The sequence below is a fragment of the Manacus vitellinus genome, unplaced genomic scaffold (genome assembly GCF_001715985.3).
Source record: "Manacus vitellinus isolate BGI_N305 unplaced genomic scaffold, ASM171598v3 scaffold_16_pilon, whole genome shotgun sequence".
Taxonomy (NCBI): Eukaryota; Metazoa; Chordata; class Aves; order Passeriformes; family Pipridae; genus Manacus; species Manacus vitellinus.
In genome coordinates this window covers 68,351-84,162 of record NW_021939189.1, presented here as the reverse complement: position 1 = coordinate 84,162, position 15,812 = coordinate 68,351, and the positions used below count along the sequence as shown (strand labels likewise).

Here is a 15,812-nt window from a genome sequence, read left to right as displayed (position 1 = left end):
GTTTCCTGGCAGTCTTTGTGTTCAAATTGGAAACCTGATACAACGCCCCAGTGATGGACTGGAGGGCTCTCTTCTGCCAGTCATTCAAATGGACTTGCAGCAAGATAGTCTGTTTGTTGTAGCAAGGCTACAAAATCTTAGTAACAGGCAAGAAGTTTCTGCAAGATACTGCTTTTCACTGACAGAGAATAGCTATGGCGCTCTGTTCCCTTTGCACTGGGGGGAAGATATTGACAATATTCCATACAGTTGCATGACAAAATGGTTTTATTTCGGTACAGTAGGGTAGTCAGTAGTAGCACTCTTAACTAGTTTGGAATGAAAACAGCCCAGGCGGAGCAGACAGATACCCCAGGGAAATGTCTGATGAGGGTCAGTGTGAGTGCACTTTTCTGCTGGCACAGGGTGCTTGGTACTCGAGTAAGGCAAAGCTCCTGCTTTGTCTAGGCACACGTAGTATCAGCACACAAAATGTATTAAATTGTATAGAGAAAGCATGTGATATCACTGGTGTCTCTTTCACCTGCACAGATATGCTAGAATAGTGCACTGCATGAGAAGAGATTCTTGAAATCTATTCCTTCTTCCCTCCCCCTTCACCTCAACTGAAAATTGCTATTGCTTGTTTCATTTACCAGGTAGTATGTATTTGATCAGCAGACATTGTGTATTGTAAATCGGTTTACTGCACAAGTGGAACTTCTGAATACAGCTAAAACTTCATTCATAGTCAAGGACAATAGATTACTTTCTCCATACTCCAACTTGCAACGGAGCATAGTCCAGCTGAAGAGTCAAGACATTATAATTTTTGTTGCTTTTTCACTTTCTGAAGAGGCACAGACTGCCTCCTTAGAAGCATTTTTAAGAATATGTGGAGCTGCAGAAAGCATGTTTTTACTAGTTCAGAAAAAACAGAGTAGCTTCCCGCAATCACTGGGCAGCCTCACATAAGTGACACTTCTTTGCCAATTCCTTCTGAAACAGTAGTTCACCAGGCAAGAGCCAGCTACAAAGAAGTTGAGCACAAACTCTCCCAGCTGTCCAAGAGCACCAGTCTCCACTGCTTGATGCATCACTGGTCACATCCTGAAGGAAAGGTCTTAGTACTTAGACCCCAAAACTGCAAGAGAAGGGTAAAGTATTAATTACATGTTGAAAGTAACTCCCTTTATCAACCCACATGGGCATTTTTCAGCCAATATGAGCTTGTTCAACTTCCTGCCAAAATAAAAGGGAGAAGGCATATGAAACCCCAAAATTAATTCATGCTGGTTTGTTACTTCTCTGTCATGGTATTTAGCAACACTTTGGGTAAGCCAAAATAATTAGAAGCAATCAATAAAAATGGCTTTGTATTTCCAAGTACCTCAGGATAACGCTACAAGCAACCCTGAAGATATTCCTACCTGCCCAAGGTTCCTCCAGCCTGGGTGTAGTATTTGTTATAATCCAAGCGTAGCAGCAGTTGAGCTAAGTCAGAGTTTATCTGATGGTTCCGAACGCTAGAGAGAATCTTGAAGAGAAGTGATGACTGACGACTGAATCCCTACAAATTAGAAGAAGTCAGTTCTGGGCCCTCTCAGAAAGCAAGCAAGCCTTTAATCTCTGTTTCTGCCCAACCAGTCCTTTAACAGCCTGACGAAAAGAAGCACTGCATGAGAAGTGATCCTTGTGGTCCAGGATAAGGTAAGCTGTGACCCACAAGAACTCCTAGGTGTTAGTTATCCTAAAGGAGGGATAGAGACACCAACAAATACCTGCCTCGTTCTGTTCCAATATCTGGCCACATTCCTCCTCTCTGTGCACACAGAATTTCCAGCCTAAGTACGGTTGATTGATTAAAATAATTACAAGTCCTCATATAGAACATCTCAGCTTACACTCTTGTACTACAACTGTTAAAGCCAAGATGACTGCTTAGGCAAATGTTTGCATGGAAGAACAACAGATCCACAGAAACACAGATTCACCTTCACCAAAATACTGAGTTGTGCAGCTCCCCGTTCATCTAATGGGCCCAGATTCTGACTGACCAGAGAACAAAAACTATGACAAAGATCCAGAATTTCATTTAAGCAGTGGAAAACCTGCATGGGATAAAAAACACAAGATAGTAGTTGAAACAGATTCAAACACAAGGAAAGCAGTTCTTGGTACCCAAAAAGTTGCAGCATATGCAACATAATCAAGATGTTGTGATACTATATTTTTTAATCAGTAAGGAAGATGTTAAAGTATCTGTAGCATTTCTGTAAGGTTTTCTATCGAGAAAGGGTTTAAATGTTATGCTGTATCTCCCCCCCTGCCCTTCCCCTCTCCCTCCAACCTTCTGCAGACATTACTGGGGAAACAGGATTGGCACGAGCCATCCACATATGCAGAGTAGTTGAACACTGGCTTTCCTGTCCAACCAGCAGGTCATTCACTGCAGCTTCAGGATGAAGAAGGAAGAAGAAAGACCAGCAAGAGCTATGGTTCAAGGCTTTGATTTCACTGTTCACTAAACTTGGAATTTTTTTTTTTGTATCAGTTGGTCAAGGTAACTTGCATTCAGGAGTGTTAGGAAAGGCCAAATACTTCACAGATGTAGCTACTGGAACACATCAAAATTCCAGACTGGATAGTTGGTATTCTGCCATCTTTATGCTATAATAGTCTCATAGACTGAGCAAAAAGACACTGTTTCATTGAAACTAACTTTCTTTGGGAATGCTTCTGTGAGGTTAAAGCTTTATAAAAATATTGCAACATTATAACATATTTTTTCTTAAAAGAAAAAAGACCCTTAAAAGTCTACTCCAGAACATCTCAGCTGTCTTTATTCTCTTGAGTAGAAGTAGGAGAGAGAATTTTTCCTAGTCTAGTGCATTTCAGCACGAGTCCCTCAGGAATACAGTTCCCAGAATTATGCTAATTAGTACTTCTTTAATAAAATGGCCTGTGATAAAAATATAGTGATAAAATAGTGAACACTGAAATAATCTTGATTTTAAATTGCCAGGAATGCAGCATTCACGCTCACCAGCTGTAAATTAAGTGATCTTAATTTGATTATCTGTTCCAGTTTAAACCTGCCTTATTCCTAGAATTGTAGTCTGTGCTCTGCAGGAGATTATCACTGATCTGTTTTAAAAGATATGATTTGTCGTATCTGTTCAAAAAGGTGTGTTTCTCAGGGCAGTTGGAGAATTTGTAGAAAAAGGTGAAAGCTAGACCTACTTACAGGTTTTAGGAGGATGAAAGACTGAGCCAACAAATTACTTAAGAAATGATCATGAGCCAATCGTATACTCTCAAAATCTCGTGTGGCATTTATCTGCTGCAGAAGCTGTGAGAACTGAGACTCCAGTACATCCACCTGATGGATATGTAAAGATATCTCATTAGTATCAGACCACCCAGAAGTTTTGCGTAAGAAACTTGCTTATTGCTACTCATATGTTAGAGGCTGAGGATCCCCTTCTCGCCACCCGATGAATGGGGAATTATAGACAACAGCAGTACATAATGGGGGGGACATTTTTGATGCCTAAGTAATATCTATGTAGAAAGGGAAATGGTCACTTTCTTTAAGATTAACTATTAAAAAAGTATATAACCAGCATGTAAACAAAGATATTTGATAGTAGTAATCTCTGAATCTTATACTGGGAGATGCTATCTGGAATCTTAGGGCAAAGGCTGCAGTGCAAAAGCTCAGCCAGAGCTGAGATACTCTGGAGAAGCTAGAAAGCCAGGCCCCATCAATTCGCTGTTACAGCTATTAACAAAGTGATAGATAATTCTCACAGAGACATGCTATTAGTAACTGCTGTTTACATTTGAAAAGTCTCTTTTTTGACTTCAAATGGTCAGAATATGGCTTCTTTCAATTCTTTAAAAAACCAACCAACCAACCAAAAAAACTCCAAAACTTAACTCACAGTGGAGTTCACATAAGAGGCAAGGGAAGAAACCAGGATGGCATCTTAATGATGATCCTTCAGAGATGTCTGTGGTTTCTCACAAATGTTTAGTAGCACTGGAGCCACTAGAGAACTCCTGCATTTCTAGTAACACTCACTGAATCACAAGTCCAAAAACTTTTTAATTGTAACACTACGTCTGGGATCTTGGAATAAGTGTAGACTTGTAAAGGAAATTCTGATTTCCTTACAGTAGAAAGAATCTGAAACCTGAAAGACAGGTCTCCAGTGCTCCCTCCAAGCATTTTTGCCAGTTCCTGACTAACTGATAGTTTGTCTTACTCTGTAAATACTGACCTGCAGATAATACTGAAGATTGTCCACAAGGAAAGCCATGTGATCCCTCAGACGCCACTTGATGGCATCCGTTCTGTTCGATTTCAAGTGTTTGCGTTGCATCTGGAGAGCCCAGCAGTGCTGTAGCTCAGCCTGGACTCGTCGCACACTCAGCAGGTATTTGAACACAACATTGTACCTACAGTGAAAAAAAAAATACAAAGTTGTTTAAGGCTAAAATCTTCCTTGGCTGCAGGTATTAGAGAACATAATGAAAGACTGGAAAAAGAAACAGGAGGTGGCTGCCTGTCAATAGATAGGGCAGATCAGGTGATGGTCCATCTCAGAGTAAGATTTCTGCTTTTATTGGTTACTGACCTAAAAAATACAGAGTTAATTTTGGTGTAAGGAGGGGAGCTGCCAGTGAAAACATTGTTAAAGTAGCACTGTTTGTAAATTAGTGCAGATCTGTCAGCATCTTGTAGGTCTTACTATCATTATAAATAGTCTCAATATTTAAGTGAAAAGAGCCATTTTAAGGTTCAGAGAGCAAGATGAAGTATTATAACTCTACCTTTCTCTCCACAGTGAGAAAAAAACCCCATTAGTGATTGCCTGAGCTCAGGGAACATATAGATGAATATACAAAGACCATATCTAGTACTTACTTCTCAAGAACAGCAGGGGTAAAGAGAATGTGCAGTGGCCACTGAACTTTGTAAGAAAGGCCCAGAGCTGCCCATCCGGATGTGGGGGCTTCACGAGGAGATAACTCCCGGGAAGGCCCTTCACGAGTCTGAGAAGTATCTGAAAACAAATGAGGTGCTGAATTACATTATCTTCTTTGTCAATACAGCCATGGCAAGGAAGAAAAGGGGAAAGGGAGAGAACAGAATTAAGAAGAGCCAAAGCAGTCTGAGCCATCACATTGGGGTATAAAGGGAACAAAATCAGTATTTCTTTAACTTTAGAGAAGAGCAACAGGATTTGAAAACAAGGTCATCATCTCCCATCTTAACTCACTACTAAAAATGCAAGTATATATACCTTTATGCTCCTTTCCGTGATACTCAATGGTTAAGTGAAGAAGAGGAAGAAGGTTGTCATCGTCTAACAGCACCTTATGAGCAGACTGCTGAAATGCAACGTTGACATCTGACAACAAGAGAACACACGTATCAACCCAAGATGATGCAGCTAGTGCTAATTTTGCACCCATTAGTTATTTATGCCCAGCCGTAAAAGACAACAGTGATGCACTATTGCCACTGGTTTCTTTTAATTCCAGCTTCAAATATGGGGAGAAACCTGCCATCTGAAAGTTTCTGAGAGGTTGTTTTCACTCTGTGAGACATTCTAGTTTACAAATGCTGTTGTCTCAAAACTAATGATATCATCTAGAAGGTAAGACAGAGCTCTCCTGTACTGGACATGGCTCACCATTTTCCTGCTATACCCCAGTGAGGACAGTTTGATAAGTGAATAATCAACACTCACCATGTTCAGTTACAGCCGTAGGTGGCGTCTTTAACATGTGCTGTGCAGTGTCAATGAAAGCCTGAAACAGCTCACCTCTTCCCAAAAGATAAAAGTCTTTTATAATCTGTGAAGATAAACTTTTTGTATCTAAACATACCAAAATGAGCAGAAATTTTAAGCATCCTAGCTGATAGCACCCATTTTTATTATTGCTTGGACAATTTCTGCCATTTCAAAACACAGCTGGAGAGTTCTGAATTTCATTCACTGACCAAAGAGTCAACACTGCCTTTGCTTCAAGATGCAAACCACAAAACTACATACACATACCCCTCTAACTCTTTATCACTCTGTGCTCATTCTTGAGACCTGAAAAATGAAAACAACTTTATCTAAAAGAAGAAAGCCCAGAGTAGAAGGCAGTAAAGTATTTAATGGGAAAGAGCTATTTAAAAAAGAAAGAAAGAAGCTGCTTCAGCAAAAACAAGCAGTTACATTACCTTCAGTTGTCCCAGTAAATCCGATTCCTCCACCATCAGTTTCCAAAGATGCTAGTGAGGAAACAAAAGCCAAACAAAAAAAGAGACCTCCCCTCAGAATTATCTTACCCACTCAGAGAGAACAGTAGCTGTCTTGAAACACTTGCAATGCATACAAAAAAGCACCTATAGCCAATGCTATATAAAGCACAAGAGAACACAGAGTCCTGTGTAGCAGCCTGTGCTACTAGTTAGAACTCTTGATATGTACCAGCAAAAAACTCTGCCTAAGAAACATGAAGATCCTTGAACAAAAAAAAAAAAAAAAAGGCAAATTCCTATGAATTCCTATGAGGTTCCACCTCAGCTTTGTTCTCACTTTTCTAACCTCCCCATCTTCTCAGGTTCTCCTCCCCACCACAACTTAAAAAAAAGATTAAAAATTGCTAAAGCAAAGAATATATCCAGTGAGATGCCATCTATTATACTAAAAGCACAATGAAAAGTTCTGGAGCCGTTTCAAGGGAAATAAAAAATATACAAAAACCTCCCTTCTTTCACCCATGAAAGTGCATGGTATTTGTTAATGTCCTTTTGTCATTAGAAGCTGGGGTTACATGAAGCTCTGAGACCTGTAAGAACATGAAAGCTACCTGCATGCTCACATGCTTGTTAGCCCCCTTCTCCCAGTCACTCACAAAACTTAAATGCTCCTCAGCCTGCATAGCAGTTACCCTTCCTAGGAGGCTTACCTCAGCAACAGTGCTCCGTATCCAGTCAACCACTGATTCAAAGTCCACCAAACTAAAGAGTGGTTGCTGCTTGAGTCGATGTAGTTCTGCTGCAAAAGTGTCCTCCTGGTTTTTTAGGATGGAGCCTGGGCAGCAATGAGAAGTGTTTTGGAGAGTAAAAAGGAATGCCATTTGGAGACCTGCAGACCCCTTCCAGCACAGTGAGGCAGAAAGGCTGTCCAGGCAGCACTGTCTCAGGTCTGGCAAGGAACGTGAAGAGCAGGTCTCAAAGTACCAAGGTACAAGATTACTAATACAGTTACAGTATAGATACTTGCCATGGCAGTGCTGTGGTATCAGTAAAAACGCCAGATATTTTCTACATAAATGGTTGTTGCTGACAGCCCTTTTTCTAGGACTGAGCTAGATCTTTGAACACAAAACAAAAGTTGGTTTGGTTCTCCCCCTATCCCTGCTTCTTTCAAATCTGTCCTATTGTTTGAACTTGGGGACATTTTTTTTAACCAGCTGAGCTAGGAGACCAATTTTTTTTCACCTTGCTGCTGCTAAGGCAAGAAAACAGTCCAGTTGAATTGGTCCTCTGTAATGTCACTCAAGTAATTTAAGTACTTTTGCTTAGACAAATTCAAGATAGAGCCACCACAGCAGTCCTCCCCAGTTGCTGTAAGAATGTATTTCCCAAACCAGCTCCAATGTAAACTTATCGGGCTCTCAAAGAGAACCATCAGCTGGAATTGCTTCTCCCTTGCTGTCTTCAAGGTTCCATCTTGATAATTTGTCTTCCACAGCAACTTTTGGGACCACCTTGCAAATGAATTTCTTGTGTTTGTGGATGCATGTTAATACTGTGACACCATTCTGCAACATATACACTCACAGCAAGATGTGCCATTGTGTCTATCTGCAGCATTTAGGGACAGGGATGCAAACAGAAAAGAAAACAAGACCTTTGCAATTGCTTTATTTATCCAGAGCAAATCACATGGTGACTTGCTGCTGGAAATTTGGAGACTGTGTTTGGAAGGTGTTATTTACTCATCCCGTTCTTATACTGCTCCCTGGGAATGAATCAGAAGCAGAACACTGGGACCACTGCTCTGTCCTGGCACAACCATCATATAGTCTGAAGAATATCAGGCAATCATCAGTGATTGTTGAGGAATTTGTTAATATTGGAAAGCATTTTGGAAACTACTTGTCAGTCAGTCATAACTGAGCAGAGGTTGCAAGAAAGATTTTCATTACCTTTTCTGGTCAGGTTAACATTCTGATTCTCAAACATCTGTACAGATTCTCCCACGAAGAGGATTTTCTCAGCAACCCGCACAGGAATGTATGAAGGCAGCATTTCTACTCGCAGAGAAAACTGTTTTAGAGATGGAGCTAACATGTTCTCCTCCTCAATCAAGCGCTGTCAGAGGCACCAGGGAAAAGAAATCAAGTGGAAACCAGTGTGAGAAAACCAGAGGTGTAGAAGAGGTGTATAAAGGGTGGTGTGTATGTGTGTGTGTGTGAGGGGGCATCCAAGAATGTTGAAAGTAAGCAGAAAGGCAGCAAAACTGATTTGTATCATTTAAGTAAGCCAGTAAACTTCCTTATGCTTCTAGTATGCTAGCAGATATCTCTAGAGATGTTGCTTCCATCAGAGAGTGGAGCAGAAGTGGAAAAAGGAGAAGCTAAACCTTTGTGGAATAGCAGCAAATTGGCTGTACCAAAGGAAGTTACATCAGCAAAAGGAATTATTATTGAAACTGCATTACACGAGTCCTTTTGCTGCTATAACAATGTTAACTAGCATTACCAAAAATAATCCTCCCCTACACCCATTCCTGTGTTTTAACACTTCTAGAACACTTGTGATACAGGCCAAATGTAAATGCCTCCACTAGTGAGCAAGTACAGATCCAAAGGCTTGCTAGCAAAAATAAGGCAATTTTCTCAGCTCCTGTGAAAGCTGTTTAAAACAATACAGTAAGTTATTAATTTTTTTCTGATGTATTAATAAAGCACTCCAAGTACAGAGGCAAGATTTTCTTTCAGAGAAGCAATGCTGATCATTTAATTTGGCTTTCTTGTTATTGGAGAATTAGTTTCAGTAGTCCATAATCCAAAAAAACATCATCCTGAAAAATTTTTGAGAACGTTTGCCATCTACAGACTTTTCTTTTCAACAGAAGAGTTCAGTACAAGTGTGTGTATATATATATCTATATATATATGTTAATGCCAACATTAAGAGGTAGGCAATTCTTTTCTATAGATTCTACTGACACTTTTAGATGAGGCAATACCCAAATATTTTATTGGTCTCTCCCATCAACACTCAGGATTTCTTATTCTGCTCTTTGACTGAGGAATTGCCAACACCATTAGTTAATAATACTGAAGAAAGGAGGTAATAAGGCTGATGTCTAGGTGTTATCTTCTTAATGTCCACATTTTCCACCATGGCCCTAGAAGACTCACCAATTTTCACAGTCTTCCTTTATGTGATACAGTGAAATAACAGATTTTTCACTAACTGCCTTCTAAAGTTTTCCCTTGGTTTTGCCTGTGTGTAATCTGTTTTCAACAGAGACTATTTGCATAGGGTACTTAATTAGTATGCAACATGCTGTTTTGAGGGGAATCTTCTGTGCATTCACAGCCAAGCTGCATGCAGCACACTAACACCGTAGGTGTCCATGAAATGTTTTCTCACCGTAAACCAGAGCATGAATTAGAGTTGCAGTTGCTCCTCACTGATCTCTATTCAGACACTCAAATGCTCAAAGTATGGAAGATTACTGCATTGAGAAAGCTGCTTTGCACAAGGGCACTCTAATGGTATGGCATCTACAGGAAGAGTTACTGCATTTCACCAGTGTACCGGCAGGTCGCTCCCTGGCTTAGCAGCCTCTTGACTCTCCAGAGCACATTTTCCACCAGTACTGTCAGTAGCACTAACGTGTTAGGTAACATTTGCACAACTAATGGATGTGCAAGAAAGGTACTTGACCCAGCTGCCCAGAGAAAGGGTGTGAATCAAGTCAACAGCAAAGCTCCCCACACCCTTTCCTTTGCAATTGCTCACACTACTATAGATCACAGCCTTGACCATAAGGAACGAGAAACCAGTCAGTCAAGAGCAGGGGTGTGCAACAGTTCCAATCGCTTAACATCAGCATCTACAGAGATTCCATCTGTAGGGCCTTCTGCCCTCAGATTATAAACTGTGCCAAAAGATGTCTCTGTCCCTTATGCCTAGCAGCAAGCTACTACATTACCTCATTACCCTGATTTACCATCTTGCCAGGCCTCAATATATGTCTAGTCTATCATAGCTCACACTGAAGCAGACGACAATATATTTCTTCTTTAGTTCCCTAAGGACCAAAACATGCCAAGCTATGACTTGTAGTTCTTACCAGGTCCTGCAGTTCTCGTAGCTGTTTTCCTGTAAGTCCCCCAATTCCTAAGTCATCGTCATCTTCTTCGGGTTGGCTAGGGGCATTTCCAGAAGAGGGGCCCTGTTTGATAAAGAACTCTTCATGTTGGTCTAGTAGCAATCCATGAAGCATCCAGGCAGAGAGCTGCTTATACATGACTCCATGACACACAGCCAGAATCCTGAGGTCAAGACAAACAGACAATGGAACCTTTGAATGCAGTAACCAAAACCTTATTGTACATCATTCTGGAAAGTCCAGTCAGTCAGCCTGGAGGTATGGCAAGTGCTAAATGGCTAATGTGGAATTTTATAATTTTTTTCAAATATAGAAAAGTGGACAAAGCTAAAAGGTGCAAAACTAAACTGACATATCCTCTGATTATTTCTCCTCCACAGAAATCTGCTAGCCAGAGGTATAAGTTTGCAGTGGCTTCCCATTCCTGCTGTTTCTACTCAATTACATTTCAGCGTGAACACAACTTATATTTTAAGTAGTCTGACTTTCTCCACAAGGACATACAAACATCACAACGCTCACCCAGTCACATTTATCATTTTGAAGGATCAAAATCAGTAACAAGTCTATCATATGCAAAGCAGTTCCTGTAGACTTTAAACGAAAAAAAAAATACTGGGTCTAAACTTTTCTGAGCCCTTAGCCCAAAGCATGGAAAAAACTTTAACTCCCACCATAAGCCTGCTTTAGATAAATAATGGGGACTGTGACAGTTTTCCCTGCATGCTACTCCTACTTTTATATCATGCAAGGCTGTTTTGCATGTACTGTTTCAACAAGTAAGATAAATACTTTGACACTAACTCCAGTTTCTACAGAAGAATGAAATAATAGTTTTACTGTATCTACATACTTTTCAAGAGCACTGCGAACAGGAGGCAACCCCCCACAGCTATGTTTGTGGACTGTCTCCAATATCTGACATCCATGAATCTGCAGAAATTAAAGGTTACATTATGTCTGTTATTTGGATCTGTACTGACCTTTTCATACATTTAGACTCTACGCTTTCTGCTCACAAGAAAATCCCTTAGCAAACTGAACAAGCCTTACAGAAAAAAGGGTGTAACATACTCCATGTGTGCTCTACACCCAAGCTTCTGTCAAAACTTTTGCTTAACAAAATGTAAGCATCTTTTTTTTTTCCAGTGACAGTCAGAGAAAACCGATTCAGGAAAGAAGAAATTCCAACCAACAGCATCTTGTCCTATAAAATGCATTGTGACTATAAAATGCAAGTCATCAAAGATCATACTGACAATGGAAAAAAGTCAAATCCAGTGTAAACAGATTTGCAAAATAGTTATTCAGTACTTACAGTAGTACTAGTAATAGGGCATCCATTACTCAAACCACATTCTTTGCTAGTATTAAAAGTCTGGGATGGAAGCAGCAATAACTTTATCAGTTAAAGAGGAAACTTGTTAAGAGAAACTAGCTGCAATTCTACTGTACCTTCTGAGTTTTGATCTGTTCCACCATGACCATTACAGAGGGGAAGAGTAACTGAAACTGCAGAACAAGGAGCAAAATATTGAATTAGGTTGTTATGCAAGACAGAGAGAAAACACTATAGTTGAGTAAGTCTGGACAGCAGCTAAACACAGCAATTTAATGAAACTGTTATATGGCTTTCCCCACAAATGAGAAACATGACATGAAAACCTCTCGGAAGCATGTCCTCCCTCCACTGGAGCAAGATGCATGAAGTTATATTCCAGAAGTAGTTCAGGTTAAACACAGGCAGTGAGGAATGTGTGAGAGTCAAGGTGGAGGACCTAAGCTTTGTGTTGAAGTGCAGGTGATCCTCGAGCATGATTAAGGGACTACAAATGTAGAGGTGTTAGACAGAAATGGTATGACATGACAAACTAACCCTTCTTTATCCCATATGTTTTCTTATTAGACTCAATGAGTGATAAGAGTAACCAAAGAACACTACCTGTTTATTAACATGACATACCTGGTCCAAGGAATAATTAACATGTGAGATGGAAAGATGCGGGTCAGTCAGAAACTGTAAGGATAAAGCAATTAATGAAAAGTAATTACGACAACCACTGGATGGTCACAGTACCCAAGATATGACAGCTATTAATCTAGAGGAGATTAAGCAAAACCTTTAAAATTGAAAACAGGAGACAATAGTCTGAGACGAGACTGGGCTCTGACACAGATGGAGCACCTACTGAACTGAAGGAAGAGGGGACTTAACACTTATTAGGATAAAGACTAATTTACAATGGCATCTCACAGGAATAATTTGGAAGGCAACCCTCATGTGGAAAGGAAAATACCTTGTCTCATTTTAGGTATTACTACTTAGCATACGCATTGCAGAAATGGCAGCTTTCCACCATCTGTCAGCAGCATGACCGCCTCTTGTTCCACATCTCTCTCCTTTACCTCTTGTTCTAGGTCAAGTAGTGCCTGTCGATATGGCTGCAGCACTGAATCAAGACCTGTGCAGAAGGCTCGCAAATAAATGCCATGTAATCCGCTCTGGTTTTGCTGAGATGGATGATGGTCCTGAAACCAAACAATAAAAACTGCATCAGCACCCTAGTGTAGGTCTGAAGAGTAACAGAGTATCTGTGCAGTGTCACAGCAGCAGTCAGGGCTCCAAACGTGTTGAAACGCACCTTATCCCACCATAAAGTGATCAAAACCACAAATACAACCTTGTCACAAGGAAAGTTACTTGAGCAAAGTTTTGTGGACCTATGCAAGTGCTGGGAACCACTGGTACCAGTGCTTCTTTTCACTTAAGCATGCCTCTTGGATCTCAAGGCTCTTCACAAACCATGATGAGGACTCACTACAAGGTAGACATGAGCATCCTATTCAGTTCACAAACCCTGGCCAGTCTGCTGTGGCCACAAATTATTACAAGACTTCCTCAAGAATGAGATTTTACATTTTGTCCATCTTTCACTGCTCTGTACCCTCCCATAAGTGCACCGCACTGAGCTTTCTGGAGCGCCGCTCGGGAAAGCACATTTGTTAGTGCTGGCGCGGGTATGGGCCACGGGCCACGGGCCGCGGGACACTCACGTGTCCGGGGCAGCCTGGCCTTACTGACACCTGCTGCGCTCTTCCCGGGAAATACCGCGGCCCGGCGGCCCCACCTGCTGCTGTACGTGTCCCGTGTACTGCTCCACGAATTCGGCGAAGCGGATGTAGTCGGTGCCGAGGCGGCAGAGCCGGTTCAGGACGCTGGTCTCGCTGGGGTGGAGGAATGGCAGCTCCTGAGACACCTGGGGGGGACAACAGCGGTGAGGGGCGGGCGAGGGCGAGCTTTGGCCGGGGCGAGGCCGGGGGCAGGGGCAGGGCAAGGGCAGGGGCAGGGGCAGGGGCCCTGGCCGTGCCGTGCCGTGCCTGAGGCCGCCGCGCTTGCTCCAGTGAAGGCCGCCCCGGGTACCCGTCTCCGCCAAGCAGCAGGCTCGCCTCGGCCGCCGGGCCGCGCCGCGCGGGAGCGCGGCGAGGCGCGGTTAAAGGGCGGGGGGGCGAAGGGGCGGTGGCGGCGGGCCGGACGGATGGGATGGGATGGGATGGATGGGATGGGATGGGATGGATGAGGATGGATGATCGATGGGTGGGATGGGATGGGATGGGAATGGGATGGATCGGATGGGATCGGATGGGAATCGGATCGGTAATGGGACGGGATCGGATCTGATGGATCGGGATGGGATCGTCGGATGGGGACGGGAAATGGGGATGGGAATGGATCGGATGGGATCGGATGGATTTCGGATGGGATCGGATGGGATGGGATCGGTCGGATCGGGAGCCGCTCTCGCCGCGCTGCCGAAAGAGGTACTGGCAGCGGCTGAGCGGAGCCGAGAGGAGTGCATACCAGTTTTACCTTTCTCCATTTATTATGTATTGCTTTCTTTAGTTTCCTGTCTCATCCCGGGTAGTCTTTTAATCAAAACTGCCCATTTTCAAAGTTGTGGAGTTATCTAATAAACTGGTTTTTAGCAACCTGTTTTTCATTCCCCCCCCCTTATTTTTTGGTACTGTTTTTCTTCATGTGCCTGTTTACTCTTGTTCATTTAGAAGAAATTAGTGTTTAGTGTTAAATACCATTTAATCTGCGTTTGGTTCATGATCAGCTTGCCAAAATAAGGTCTGAAACGCAGTAAGAACTTCTGTTACATTTTTACAGAGATGAACGAGGTCCTAGTACGTTGTTTCGTTCGTGCAGTGTCTCTGATACACGGGCACGTGCTTTCTACAGCTATACAACGTTTGGTGTAACATGGGAGCCGCAACAGTATTGTTTATCATGTATAATAAAACTACCCTCTTTCTATTAACAAAACTTCTATCATCACAATAAAGACTGAGGAGTTTGGCTAGGCAGTTGGTTGTGCATCATTGACATAAATATCACAGCATACAATTGGGTTACAAAAGCTACGTGCCATTCCTGCTTTTAGGATGCACTATGTGAGATTGAGCACTGTTGGCTTCAATCCTGCAGTGCTGGAGTTAGTGCCAGTTCTTCCCTTATCCATAAAAGACTTGGTTCAATCCCATGCTGCTTACCAAGATTTCTGTGCTAACAGGTGGGTTTTGATTATTGCTGAATTTAAATACTATCTTCAGCAGATTATAAAGCTAAGCAGGCTGTTGACACCTTATAGGTAATTATATATGTGGTGATGGCTCAGTAACCGACAAAAATGTTTAGTCTGTAAAGACTACGTAATTTAGTGGTATCTTTGTACGGTACTATTAATGTAATGCTTTTATTAGCATAAATAGATTGACATACATATTTAATCCGAGAAATCTTGCATGTAAATACAGTCATCTTCTGCAGCCAGAAACTAAGCTTATAGCAGCATTGTTCACAAAAAGTAGAAAATCTGAAGAGTCTTCCTTGAGAACACAGCAGGAGTATAAACAGTTTAAAATTTATTTGAGTAGAAGGAACTTCCCTTTATCAAATGTGGGGGGAGCTATTTTTTGTGGAAGGTAGTGAATTGTTGGAAGTGAATCATTCTACGGATAAAAATACAATTGACATGAAAACAATTTAAATAGAAATCTGATTGCTTTTTCATAATTGGAGGAGTCCTTTGAGGTGAAAATTAGGGATTTGGTGCAGGGTGTTTGGTATGTGGCCAGTATTGCAGAATTGGTCATAGATGTCTTACTGCATCTTTGCTTTACAATCTGTAAATCTGGCTCATCCCCACTTGCTTCCAGCTAAGTGTTGTGGACTGCTCAGGACTTAAATTACTTTATTGGTTCCCCAAGTGTCTTTTTAGGTAGCCTGCATGAGAACAAATACAAGGGCAACAAATCAGCTTTACAAAGCAGATAAAAAGACAGGGAGTGTGTATCACAGACAAAATGAATATTGAATTACCCATATTTCTTCTGTTTTTTCAGGTAGCT

At 41.7% G+C, this 15,812-nt stretch overlaps 1 protein-coding gene across 1 annotated transcript; it reads right to left on the bottom strand.

Moving 5' to 3' along the window:
* Positions 1–250: 250 nt before the first annotated feature.
* Positions 251–13,849, bottom strand: TUBGCP4 (tubulin gamma complex associated protein 4; the record flags this gene model as incomplete). The annotated part of the gene is made up of 18 exons (XM_029958753.1): positions 251–1,123; positions 1,410–1,549; positions 1,974–2,090; positions 3,227–3,361; positions 4,266–4,443; positions 4,913–5,051; positions 5,292–5,399; positions 5,742–5,847; positions 6,224–6,274; positions 6,955–7,079; positions 8,200–8,365; positions 10,362–10,563; positions 11,254–11,333; positions 11,856–11,912; positions 12,364–12,417; positions 12,807–12,929; positions 13,529–13,661; positions 13,782–13,849. Coding segments are annotated over 18 exons (1,995 nt in total), but the record flags the coding sequence as incomplete, so codon positions are not given.
* Between the last annotated feature and the right edge of the window lie 1,963 nt (positions 13,850–15,812).